At 35.6% G+C, this 14,554-nt stretch overlaps 2 protein-coding genes across 5 annotated transcripts in view; one reads left to right on the top strand and one right to left on the bottom strand.

Moving 5' to 3' along the window:
• MNS1 (meiosis specific nuclear structural 1) overlaps nt 1–14,554 on the top strand; it is a 254,471-nt gene that overhangs the window by 147,331 nt on the left and 92,586 nt on the right. The gene's annotated exons all lie outside the window — the stretch shown is intronic.
• The window catches only part of TEX9 (testis expressed 9), a 63,236-nt gene that overhangs the window by 14,363 nt on the left and 34,319 nt on the right, over nt 1–14,554 (bottom strand). For all 3 annotated transcript variants that reach the window (XM_074366182.1, XM_074366181.1, XM_045506233.2), the window contains one exon: nt 9,166–9,300. In XM_074366182.1, the coding sequence (XP_074222283.1) occupies nt 9,166–9,300 (135 nt within the window). The remainder of the gene's footprint in view (nt 1–9,165; nt 9,301–14,554) is intronic.

Here is a 14,554-nt window from a genome sequence, read left to right as displayed (position 1 = left end):
AAATTACAGGCCAGTATCACCGGTGAACATAGATACAAAAATACTCAACAAAATATAAGCTCACTGAATTCAACAATACATTAAAAGGATCATACACCATGATCAAGTGGGATTTATCCCAGTAAGGCAAAAATGTTTCATTATCTGCAAATCAATATAATACATCATGTTAAGAATGAAAGAAAAGATGATCACATGATCATCTCAACACAGAAAAAGCATTTGACAAAATTCAACATCCATTCATGATAAAAACTCTTTTTTTGGAAAATTTAGCTCTAATTTTAGTAGCATTATCTTCATATAAATAATCAGCAGGTGATTTAAAAAGCAGGTTTTTGAAGCGTAATTTTTTACTATAATTTAAGGAAGCACTCAAGACATAGCACATCAAGAATTTTATCCTTCCAATATTCTCAGAGATAAAAAAAAAGAAATGACAGGCAATTTATGATAAAAACTCTTAATATACTAAGTTCAGAGAAGGAAAGTATCTCAATAAAAAAAAGGCCCTATATGACAAGCCCACAGCTAAAATTATACTCAATGGTGAAACACTGAAAACTTTCCAAGGTCAGGAACAAGACAAATGCCCACTCTCACCACTCCTACTTAATGTAATACTAGAATTCCTAGCTAGAGAAATCAAGCAAAAAAAAAAAAAAAAGTATCAGAACTGGAAAAGAGGAAATGAAACTATCTCTGTTTGCAGGTGATATGATTTTATATATAGAAAATCTTATAGAATCCACCAAAAAACCCATTAGATCTCATCAACAAGTTCAGTAAAGTTGCAGGATACAAAATTAACATTAAAAAACCGGGGAGTAGGGTATAGTTCAGTGGTAGAATAATGTGTGCTTAGCATGCACAAGGACCTGGGTTCAATCCCCAGAACCTCCACTAACAACAACAAAAAAATTAGTAGTTTGTATACAATAATAACAAATTATCTGAAAAAGAAATACAATCTAATTTATAATTACATCAAGAAAAATACTTAGAAATGAATTTAACCAAGGACATAAAATATCTACACAATGGGAACTTTTAAGACACTGATGAAAGAAATCAAAGAAGGCACAAATAAATGGAAAGGTATCCTGTGTTCACGGATTGGAAGAATTAATATTTTTTAAACGTCAGTTCTACCAAGACCACCTACAGATTCAGTGCAATCCATAGCAAGATTCTAATGGCATTTTTTACAGAATTAGAAAAAAAAATCCTAAATTTATATGGAGTCACAAAAGGCCCCAGATAGCCAACCAAAGGAATCCTGAGAAAGAACAAAGTGGGAGGAATCATAGCTCCTGATTTCAAGCTGCAGTATACTTATAGTAATCATAATAGTATGTTACTGGCATAAAATCAGAAACATAGACCAATAGAACAATCTAGAGCCTAGAGCATGTACAGTCAACTAATTTTTGACAAAGGAGCCAAGAATACTCAATGTGGAAAGGATAGTCTCTTCAGTAAATGGTACTGAGAAAAGTGGATATTCACATGTAAAAGAATGAAACTAGTCCTGAATTACACCACTCACAAAAATGAACTCATAATGGAATAGGAACTTAATATTTTAGAATAGAAGCCATAAAACTTCCAGAAGAAAACATGGGGAAAAGCTCCATGACTTGGGTTTTGCAATGATATATTTGGGTAGGATACCTAAATCACAACATACAAAATGAAAAATTAAGAAGTGGAACTGCATCAAACTAAATAGCTTCTTCTGCACAGCAAAAGAAACAATCAACAAAACAAAAAGGCAACCTACAGAATGGGAAAAAATATTGCAAACCATATATCTGAAAAGGTTAATATCCAAACTGTATAAAGAATTCATACAACTCAACAACAACAAAAAACATCAAATTATCCAATTTAAAAAATGGGCAAAAGATGTGAATAGACAATTTTCTAGATACACAGGTACATGAAAAGGTGCTCAAGATTACTAATCCTCCGGAAAATGCAAAATAGAACCACAATGAGCTATCGCCTCACAAGCGTTGGAATGGCTATCATCAAAAAAATAAGAGGTAACAAGTGATGGTGAGGATGTGGAGAAGGGAACACTTGTGCATTGTTGGTAGGATTATACATTGGTACAATCACTATGGAGAACACTTTGGAAATTCCTCAAAATATTAAAAATACAATTACCATATATCTAGCAATTCTACTTCTGGGAATATATCCAAAGGAAATGAAAACACTGTGTCAAAGAAATATCCGCACCCCAAAGTTCACAGCGACATTGTTTACAATAGTCAAGACATAGAAACAACCTAACTGTCCACTGACAGATGAATGGATAAAGAAGTTGTAGTATACATATACAATGGAATATTATTCAGTCATGAAAGAGAAGGAATCCTGCCATTTGCAACATCATGGATGAGCCTTGATGGTATTATGCTAAGTGAAATAAGTCAGAGAAAGACAAATACTGTATATCTCACTTACATGTAGAATCAAAAACGGAAACAAAAACCCCACCAAACTCAGAAAAAGATAAGATATGTCGTTACCAGAGGCAGGAGGTGATGGGAAGAAGTGGTCAAAATGTATAAACTTCCTGCTATGAGATAAAGTACTAGGTATGTGTTATACAACTTGATTACTAGAGTCAACACTGCTGTATGGTATATCTGAAAGTTAAGAGAGGAGATCCTAAGAGTTCTCATCACCAGAGGAAAAAATATTTTTCCCTTTTTCTGTGTGTGTGTGTGTGATGGATATTAACTAAGTGCTGTATGTCAATTATATCTCACTAAAACTGTATGAAAGATGGCAAATAAGCATATGAACATGCTCGACATCACTAGTCATTAGGGAAATGCAAATAAAACCATAATATGAGGCACCACTAGGCACCTATCAGAAGACCTAAAATGTGAAAAACTGACCATATTAAGTGTTGGTGAGGATATGGAACAGCTGAAACTCATACAGTGCCATTCAGAATGTAAGCTGGTAACAACCATTTTTAGAAAACAGTTTGGGAGTTGAACATACATGTAAAATACAATGCAGATAATTGACTGCTAGGTATTTATTCAAGAGAAATGAAAACATTTGCCCACACAAAGACACATGTTCATGGAGGCTTTATTTGTAATATCCAAAAATTGGAAACAACCCTAATAGCCATCATCAGGTGGTACAGTTTGGAATATTTATGTGTAAAATTATTAAAAATGAACTGCTATCATATGCAGTAACATGCAGGAATCTCAAATTATACTGAATGAAAGAATTCCCATTTTTAAAAAGAATACAAAATTCTAGAAAATGTGAACAAGTTACCTGGAGATGGGGGTCAGGAGAAGGGCATGATTATAAAAGGGCACAACTAAACTCTGAGGGATGATCAACATTATCTCTATTGTGATTTTTTTCATAAGTATACATGTAGTCACTAATCATCAAAGTTTATATTTTAAATATGTCCAGGTTTATTACATGTCAATTATACCATGATAAATGTGAAAAAAGAAATAAAAATACATATACTTAAAGATATGCAAATTAAAAATTGCAATGAACAGCTAAAGTATCATTTTAAGGGAAACTGTAGTTTTTAAATGCCATGTTAGAAAAGAAGGTTGAAAATCAATGATCTAAGCCTTCAATTTAAGAAACTGAAAAAAGAGCAAATTAAAAAGCAAAGCAAGTAGACAAAACTATGTAATAAGGAGAATTCGGTGAAAACAGAAAACAGACAAAAGAGAAAATGAAACCAAAAGTTGAAAAAGATTAACTGATAACTGGTTAATAAGACTGATTGAGGAAAAAAGAAACTGACAACATGGATGAATCTCAACACTATGCCTAGTGAGGGAAGCCAGTCAAAACCATTCTACGCAATTCCATTTATATGAAATTCATGAACAAGAATACCAGACTAGTGGTATCTCTAAGAGGAGGATGTAGTACTTGGAGAGGGAATACAGGGAATTTTCTGGAGGTAATGAAAATATTCTATATACTGAAAAACTAAATTCTATATACTGACTGAAGTGGTGGTTACACAAGTGTGTAAGAGCCCAAACTCACTGAATTACAGATGTAAAGTGCACATTTTATTGTCTGTAAAATCACTCAATTAAAAAAATCCAGCCAACTCTTTCACCCAGCTCCTCCAGCTCTATCCTCTAGCTAAGCTTCTTGGGAGAATTACACACATCCACTGTCTCCATTCCCTTACCTGCATTTGCTTTTTCATCCCCCTTGAATTTAGCTTCTTCCCTATCATTCTACCAAAACATATCTGTCCAAGGTCACTTCTGTGTTGTTATATCTAGCAAAGTTTTCTCAGCTCCCCAAGAACTTGACCTCTCAACACTGTTGATCACTCCTGAAATACTGGAATTCTTCTGGGCTCAGCTCTACACCCTTGCTTCTTTCCCCTCTCTCTCTATGCTATCTTCCCAGTGAACACTAATGGCTTCTGCTCTGTCTCTGCAGACCTCTCCCCTAGACCCTGACATCTCCCCAGCGATTTCTCTGAATATCTTCAAACTTAACCTGCTCCAGAACAACTCAATCTTCTTCCCCAAACCTATTCTATTCTTATTTCAGTGAATGGCACTGTCTAGTTCTAAAGACTAGAAGTCAAAATATCTTCCTTAAGCTTCCCTTCCTCACGATCTCTATCCAGTCCATCATTACGTCCTAGTGATTTTCTCTCCTAGAAGTATTTTTTGCTTTTGGGTTTCTTTCCATTTCTAAACTATCAGTTTAGTCAAAGCTACAGAATTAGCTCTCACTTACATTGCTACTCTTTTTTTTTTTAATTGAAGTATAGTTGCTGTATAATATTATGTAAGTTACAGGTGTACAATATAGTGAGTCATAATACATTGCTACACTTAAGCAGTCTATCTGTGTCCATTCTGGCCCCCTTCCAATTGATTCTCCACAAAGAAAGGAACACAACTGGCCTTCTGTATACCCAGGTTCCAAACCCATGGGTTCAATCTACTGTAGATGGAAACTATTCTGGGGAAAAACATTCTAGAAAGCTCCAAAAGGCAAAACTTGAAATTGCCATGTGTCAGCAACTATTTACATAGCATTTACACTGTATTAGGTAATACACGTTATCTAGAGATGATTTAAAGTACGGGAGGATGTGGGTATATTACATGCAAACATTACATCATTTTATATGAGAGACTTCAGCACCCACGGACACCAAAAGACCACTGTACTTTCCAGATGTGTATCTGATAATGCCATGTCTCCTGTCATCTTTTTTCAAAATAACCATGCAGTGGCTTTGCACTGCTCTTTAGATAAAATCTGTAACACTTAACACGGCCTAAAGGACCCAGATGGTTTGCCCACTACCTATGTTTGAAGCCTCACTTTGCAACACAACCTTCACACCCATCCCTGCCTTTCATTACCATGTCTTCTTTCCTGCCACAGAACCATTTTTTATATACCATTTCTTCTGTCCATAATCTCTCTCCTGGTACATGACTCCTATATGTTCTTCAAATCTTAGCTTAGAATTTTAAAAAATGGACTCACTGACCTGGTCACCTGCTCAAGGCACCATGTCCCCTCCTTCATGGCATTTATCACAACTGCAGCTTAGTTTTGCTTGATGTATTGTCTAAGTAACATCCAAATTCTCCACTATAAGGCATATGATTACTAGGATCACATTTGTTTTTTATCCCCTTTATATCTCCAGCCTCTAGGAAACATCTCACAGGTACCTGGCATGCCCTCATAAATACTTCTAAATAAATTAATGAAGAATTAGAAATTATGTTTCTAAATGAAATAACATGTACTTGGTGACAGATTTTAAATGGACTTCAAGCAGCCATCTAATCAAATGCCCAGGAAAACCATCACATGGTTGTCTTCATTGTTCCTCCCTTCAGTTATGTTCCAGGCACTGAGGCATAGCAGTGAATGAGACAGGGTTCCTGCATTCATGCAGCATCTGGTTTAAGTTGACTGACTTTGTATTTCAAAAGCTACTCTTACTTGTAAATCAATGAAGTTAGAACACTCTCTCACACCATACACAAAAATAAACTCAAAATGTCTTAAAGATTTAAACATAAGACATCATAAATCTCCTAGAAGAGAACATAGGCAAAACATTCTCTGACATAAATGGCAGCAATGTTTTCTTAGGTCAGTCTACCAAGGCAACAGAAATAAAAGCAAAATTATACAAATAGCACCTAATTAAACTTACAAGCTTTTGCATAGCAAAGGAAATCATAAACAAAATGAAAAGACTACCTAATGATGTAACTGGTAAGATCTTGACTTTCAGAATATACAAACAGTTCATACAATTCAATAACAAAAAACCAAACAATCCAGTCAAAAAATGGGCAGAAGACCTAAACAGACATTTCACCAGTGAAGATATACAGGTGGTCAAAAGGCATATGAAAAGATGCTCCATGTCACTAATTATCAGAGAAATGTAAAAACTACAATGAGATATCACCTCACACCAATCAGAATGGCTATCAGTAAAAAGTCCACAACTAATAAATGCTGGAGAGGGTGTGGAGAAAGGGGAATCTTCTACTGTTGGTGGGAATGTAATCTGGTGCAGCCACTATGGAAAACAGTGTGGACATTTATTAAAAATACAGTTACCATATGATCCAGCAGTCCTACTCCTTGGCATATATCCAGAGAAAACTCTCATTCAAAAAGACACATGCACCTCAGTGTTCACAGCAGCACTATTTACAAGAACTAAGACATGGAAGCAACCTAAATGTCCATTGAATAAAGAAGGTGGGTGTGTGTGTGTGTGCGGGCGCGCGCATACATAGAAACACGATGGAATACTACTTAGCCATAGAAAAGGATGAAATAATGCCATTTGCAGCACATGGATGGACCTATACATGATCATACTAGGACCTATACATGATCATACTAAATGAAGTAAGTCAGAGACAGAAAGACAAATATATGATATCATTTATACATGGAATCTAAAAAAAAATGACACAAATGAACTTACAAACCAGAAACAGACTCACAGACATAGAAACAAATTTATGGTTATCAAAGGGGAAAGTAGGGGGGAGGGATAAATTAGGAGTTTGGTATTAGCAGATACTAACTACTATATACAAAATAGATAAACAACAAGGTCCTACTGAATAGCACTGGGAACTATATTCAATAGCTTGTAATAACCTATAGTGAAAAAAGAATATAAATATATATGTACATAACTGAATCACTGTTGTACACCAGAAACTAACACAACAACTATATAAATCTCAAGTATACTTCAATTTTAAAAAGTTACTCTTACTCTCAAGCCAGTTTATCTGTTTCCTAAGCTCTGTGCAGAATAAGTTTATCATTATTTTTTTTAAATAAATCTTTAACTTTGATGACTGTGAGGCAATCTTGTTCTATTTTATGGAAACCTTACTATTTTTTAAACATATAAACCTGAATAATTTTACCTGCCTATCTAACTTTAATAGTATGTCTAATCAGAATGGGAAGCAAGGTACAAAGAATTAAAATAGAAAAAAAATATGTAACTGCTCACAAAGGAAAAACATATACAGATTAGACTCTGAAGAAAATCTTATTGCCTATCTTGAGAACATCCCTCAAAGTTAGAGACAAGGCAAAATGATTAAAAACTCAAAAACCTAAGACATACACATATTTTTTCAGAAATATGAAGTTACATTTAAGAACTCTGATCTCAAAATGTCTACTTGACAGTAAATAGCAAGTAATATATACATAAACTGTTACACCACTGTGTTTAAATCAATCACCATAAATGCAGACCTGGGGTCAGAAGTCTGTCTTTACGTATCTAAGTTGTTTTTATAGCACTGATGGTTTTGAACTGAGTTGTTCACACAAGTCCTCATTACTTGAATTTGCAAAATGGCTGGCTAGAATAGGAGTCATCTGTTGTCATGGAAACATGTTTTTTCTTTCTACTTCTCTAATGTATGTGCTAAAATAAGACATCAAATCTGAAACCAGAATGAGAAAATCCTGACATATACATGATCATTCCATTTTAGTTTCTTCAAAATCCCTTTAGAATGCACCAAATTGGAAATAATACTCCAAAACATAATTATTAGCAAGTTTGACTCTTGTACTGATAGCTCTTAAATGTGAACACAGTCTAATCATACAGCTAGCAAAATCATCTGACAAGAAGATATATTAAAACTCTATGGTCACTGTAATATAGTTGCATTTGTTAAAAATGTTGGAGGACTTAACCAAGATCAGTTTAGTTCTATGTCCAAATTAACTGTAAACTAATTTAGTCTAAATTAATACCATCTCTGTATGTAATGAGGGGGCTCTTAAATTCATCATCCACAGCGTTGTTAAATAATTAAGTATTGCCCTAAGGGAGAGATTCCAATGGAGCATCACTTTCAGGTTGACACAAACCAAAAACTAACAGCCAATATTTACAGAGTGTACAAAAGGCTTTCACACACATTGGTATCTGAGCCTTCCTTTATTCGAAAGATATTTCAGGAACTGAGTGTTAATTCTATACCAATCACTGGCTAGATGCTAGGGATATGATAGTGATCCTCACAGTAACTCTGTAACAGTGGTGGTTATCTCAGAATCAGCAGCATCAGCATCACCTCAGAACCTGTTAAAACCACACACTCTCAGGTCTCACCCCAAATCTACTGAATCAGAAAGTCTGGGGGTGGGGCCCAGGAATCTGTTTTAATAAGCCCTCCAGTGATTCTGATAAATGCTCAAGTTTGAGACCCACTGCCCTGTAAGATAGTCCCTTGCATTATATATTAGCAAACTGAGGCTCAGAAAAGGGTGTTACAGACTTGAGATACAAGACTTTTTTCCACCACATACCCCATGGGCATACAATAAAGATTTGTTGGATAAAAAAAATAAATGAATCCTCTAAAAAGTTGTGCCATCACCCAATCGTGGCAAAAGTACAAGCAATATAATCCTAATTTACTGAGAATGTACATAATGCTAATGAGTGTATTTCACCTGAAAAGAGAAACAGTCACCATAACATCAAGAAGTGTAATTTTAAAACTTTTACTTTTGAGTCTTACATAAAAGAGAAAGTTACCAAAGGTGATCACTACCAAAACTTCAATTTTTCCATACCTTGTTATTTTGCCTTAATTTACTTAACTCCAGTTTATACTTTTCTGCTTCTTCCAGAGCTCGATTCAAGCGAACTTCCATGGCACTTTGACTAGTGGCAGCCTGTTTTTGCAGTCTTCTTTTATTTTCTAATTCCTGTACAGTAAAAGAGATACACAGAACATTTATAAACAGATCCTAAGACCCCTTTACTACTATTTTGCAACATTTTCCATTCCTATATTCCTTGCTTTCTGCCAAATTTTACATACACACACACACGGACAGAGGCTGAGCACTGAGTGACACAGATCTCAGGGAATTCTCACTCTGAATTGGCTATAGAAAAATACAGCCTTAAAGATGTAGTCACAAATTAGACTTTCAAATTACTTATTGTTTGAAAATTTCTATCCATCCCAAGATACAGTAACACATGTTTTTTATATTTATTTCATAAACAGTTCTTTATAACTATAGTTCTTCTCCTGGGAACCTCCCAAAACACCAATGTGAGACATAAATTCTCCCACAAATACTGTGTGTAAACCTGACAAAATCTATCATTTAAAAAAATCTGTTAAATATTTATTAATGCATTCTACATTAGCCATATAGGAAAATCCCAATTCTGGGGAAAAACAACAGATTTTATGGGTATTTTCCCTGTTCTGGGGTGGGTTTAGACCTGCATTTCTGCAAATATCTTAAGAGATGCTGCTGCAGAGAGTCTATAGGCCACACAGGAAGAAACATGTACAGGAAAACCTCCAAACTCCATCACAAGCTGGCACCATAATCTCAACTCCTGCCACAAATGTTACCTGCGGCTACGTGAGCAGTACTTGGTTGGATCTCTCCCAGACAGACATTATGCTTCTGGCCTCTGCCCCTTTGCTCATGCTCATCCTTCTGCCCTGACCTCTCCCTACCCCTCATTTTTACCTGGCTTGCACCTATCCATCCTTTAAGACTCAGCTAGGACTAACTCTGGTTTTACCTCCTGCCAGAAGCCTTCCTTATCTTCCTCACTATCCTCCCAGGTTGGATTAAGTGTCCTTTCTTCAAAGCTTCCCTAGCACCTTGATATACATATATCACAGTGCCTGCTTGTGTGGGACTGAAACTATCCACTGACTGCATTTCCCTCGCTGTACTGTTAGCTCCTGGGGGACAGGAACTACTTTCATTTCTACGTTCTGGCACTTCAGCAGCATATAAAAGGCATTAATGAGATGTTTACTAAAATTAATTTATTTTGTAATACTTAACTCACTCTTCTTTGCATCCCCTACAATGCCTAGTACAGAGCATTACACCAAAACAGATACTCAGTAAATATCGTGCAATTGAAATGATGCAGATAAAGATACAGTTGTCTGTTTTCTGCTTTAATAGTTTTTTCTCCTGGCTGTTATCACTATGTTTTATTTGAAAACTGATCTCCCTGGCTCTGAGTAATTAAGGGGAAAACAAAACAAAACAAAATACGTGCTGCTCTTTATGCAGGTTTCTAAACAAATCAAACTGTCTGGATACCATCTGCTCTCACCAGCCTTCTTCACAGCTTTGTGGGTGGTAGTGACACTGAGAGCGGCCTGATTTCTCTCACTGTTCACACGGAAAAGGCAGAGATTCTCATTAGCCACCAAGGCCACAGTTCTTGCTGCCTCATTTCAGCCTCTTCTCACAAGAATATGGAATTGCCCTTCTCTTTCTTGCTGATGACTCTGTAACCTACTTCAAAGAAAACTGAAAACCTCCCTTTACCATATGATGCCTCCCTACCCCCGAATCAATACTGCTCCACTTCTTGGGAAAAGCGAAAAAGAAAAAAGATAGACAGAAGAATAGTAAAGTACGAAATAAAGTCTTCCTAAATGAGTAAATCCACTAAGGAAAGGGGAAACCTTATCAAAAACTTGAAAACACTTCTGTTTTCAATCTTACTCAAGAATTTTTTTACAAAATGCAGACAAAATACAAATACTGAGTATTTTCAAGATGCAAGCTCCTAAAGTAAATTTATTATTACCAAAAAAAATTAAGTTTACATGTTGCTAGTGAAAAAAAAATTATGAAACATATCAACCCCTGAAGTTTACATTAGTTTTAAAAGAAAAGGCTGAGTAGCTTAAAGAAAATCAAGTTTAAAACTCAAATACTATGAAATCCAAGAATAATCTGGGATTCTTCCATTTCTGAAGCACTCATAAGGCACTGGGGGAGTGTGAGAGAGAGGTGTGCGTCAGAAACCACAGCGCAAGACAAATGCAGCAGCTGCTTTAGAGGAACACAAACTGTCACAGTGATTCAGATGAGGACAAATAAATGACCAGGTAAGGTTCTAGAAACAAGTGACTGAGGTACCAAAAGAAACAGACCTGGAGTCAGAAAACCTGCCAGCTGTTGTAGACTCAGTTTCCGTATCTGAAATTGGGTGTAATACTATATGGTTTATGGGCAAAAAACCTAAAAGGTTTTACCTATTCAACACATTTATCCAGCACTTACTACATGCCTGGTACTACTCCACATGACGGACACACGATAGTTAACCACAGTTCTCCTCTCATAAAGCTTGCACTCTAGAGGAAGAGACAGATGATAAACACACACATACATGCATACTCACGGGTGAGATCTGGTAGTGATAAGGGCTATGAAGAAAAAGGGTAAGAGGACAGAACAATAGGGAAGGGGCATAATATTTAACATAGAGTGGTTAACTTGAACAGACTGATCACTAGAAATGAAATACAATCAGCAATAAAAAACCTCCCTACAAAGGAAAATCCAGGACTGGACGGTTTCACTGGGGAATTCTACCAAACATACAAAGACGAGCTCATACCAATCCTTCTCAAAATCTTCCAAAACACTGAAGAGGAGGGAACACTCCCAAGCTTATTCTATGAAGCTACTATTACCCTGATACCAAAACAAGATAAAGGCACTACTAAAAAAGAAAACTACAGGCCAAATATCATTGACGAACACAGATGCAAAAATCCTCAACAAAATATTAGCAAACAGAATCCAACAACACATAAAAAAGATTATATACCATGATTAAGTTGGATTCATCCCAGGGACACGAGGATGGTTTAACATATGCAAATCAATCAATGTGATACATCACATCAACAAGACAAAGGACAAAAATCACATGATCATCTCAATAGATGCAGAAAAAGCATTTGATAAAACTTACATCCATGTATGATAAAAACTCTTACCAAAGTGGGTATAGAGGGAACCACCAAAGTGGGTATAGAGGGAACATATCTCAACATAATCAAAGCTATTAATGACAAACCCACAGCCAACATAATATTCAACAGTGAAAAGCTGAAAGTCTACCCACTAAAATCTGGAAAAAGTTAAGGATGCCCACTCTCACCACTTCTATTCAACATAGTATTGGCAGTCCTAGCCACAGCAAATGATAAAAGAATTCGGCAAGGTAGCAGGATACAAGATTAACAAACAGAAGTCAGTTGCATTTCTTTATACTAACAATGAAATAGCAGAAAAAGAGAGTAAAGAAACAATCCCTTTTAAAATCTCATCCAAAACAATAAAATACTTAGTAATAAGTTTAACCAAGGAATAAATTTGACCAAGGAGGTGAAAGACTTACACATGGAGAAATACGAAACACTGACTAAGGAAATAAAGGAGGACTTAAAGAAATGGAAAGATATCCAATGCTCTTGGATTGGAAGAATCAATACTGTTAAAATGGCCATACTGCCCAAGGCCATCTGCATATTTAATGCAATCCCTATCAAACTACTCATGACATTTTTCTCAGAAACAGAAGAAATAATCCTAAAATTTATATGGAATCACAAAAGACCCAGAATTGCCAAAGCAATACGGAAGAAAAAGAACGAAGCTGGAGGAATAACCCTTCCAAACTTCAGACAATACTACAGAGCTACAGTAATCAAAAGAGCATGGTATTAGTACAAAAACAGACATATGGGTCAATGGAACAGAGAGCCCAGAAATAAACCCACAGACCTATGGTCAATTAATCTTCAACAAAGGAAGCAAAAATATACAATGGAGAAAAGACAGTCTCTTCAGCAGGTGGTGTTGGGAAAGTTGGACAGCAGCATGTAAATTGATGAAGTTAGAACACTCCTTCACACCACACACAAAAATAAACTCAAAATGGCTTAAAGACTTAAACATAAGACAAGATACTATAAATCTCCCAGAAGAAAACATAGGCAAAACATTCTCTGACAGAAATCTTAGCAATGTTCTCATAGGGCAGTCTACCCAGGCAATAGAAATAAAAGCAAAAATAAACAAATGGGACCTAATTAAATTTATAAGCTTTGGCACAGCAAAGGAAACCATAAGCAAAACAAAACAACAACCAGTTGAATGGGAGAATATATTTGCAAATGATGTGACTGACAAAGGTTTAATTTCCAGACCATATAAACAACTCATACAACTTAATAACAACAACCCAATCCAAAAATAGGCAGAAGACCTAAAGCAATTCTCCAGTGAAGATGTACAAATGGCCAACAGGCATATGAAAAAATGCTTAATATTGCTAATTATCAGAGAAATACAAATCAAAATTACAACGAGGTATCACCTTACACCAGTCAGAATGGCAAATATTCAAAAGTCCACAAATGATAAATGCTAGAAAGGGTATTGAGAAAAGGGAATTCTCCTACACTGTTGGTGGCGATGCAGTTTGGTGCAGCCACTATGGAAAATACGGAGATTCCTCAAAATACTAAAAACAGACTTACCATATGATCTAGCAATCCCACTCCTGGGCATATATCCAGAGGGAACTCAAATTCAAAAAGATACATGCACCCCAATGTTAACACCAGCAATATACAATAGCCAAGACATGGAAGCAACCTAAATGTCTATCAACAGATGACTGGATAAAGAAGTTGTGATATACTTATACAGTGGAGTATTACACTACCATAAAAACGAATAAAATAATGCCATTTGCAGCAACATGGATGGAGACTGTCATTCTAAGTGAAGTAAGCCAGAAAGAGTAAGAAAAATACTATATTATATTGCTCATATGTGGACTCTAAAGGAAAAGGAAAAAAAGGACACTATGAACTAATCTATAAAACAGAAACAGACTTGCAGACATAGCAACCATTTTATGGTTACCCGGGGGAAAGGGGGTGGGAAGGGATAAATTTGAGAGTTCGAGATTTGCAAATATTAACTACTAAATATAAAAATACATAAGAAACAAATTTATAGCACAGAGTACTATATTCAATACCATGTAATAACCTTTAATGAAAATGAATATATATATATATATATGTATATGTATGATTGGGACATTATGCTATACACCAGAAAACTGACACATTGTAATTGACTACACTTCAAT

This window comes from Camelus bactrianus, chromosome 6 (assembly GCF_048773025.1).
Source record: "Camelus bactrianus isolate YW-2024 breed Bactrian camel chromosome 6, ASM4877302v1, whole genome shotgun sequence".
Taxonomy (NCBI): Eukaryota; Metazoa; Chordata; class Mammalia; order Artiodactyla; family Camelidae; genus Camelus; species Camelus bactrianus.
The sequence above is the reverse complement of the archived record's forward strand: the minus strand, read 5'-3'. Positions and strand labels throughout refer to the sequence as shown.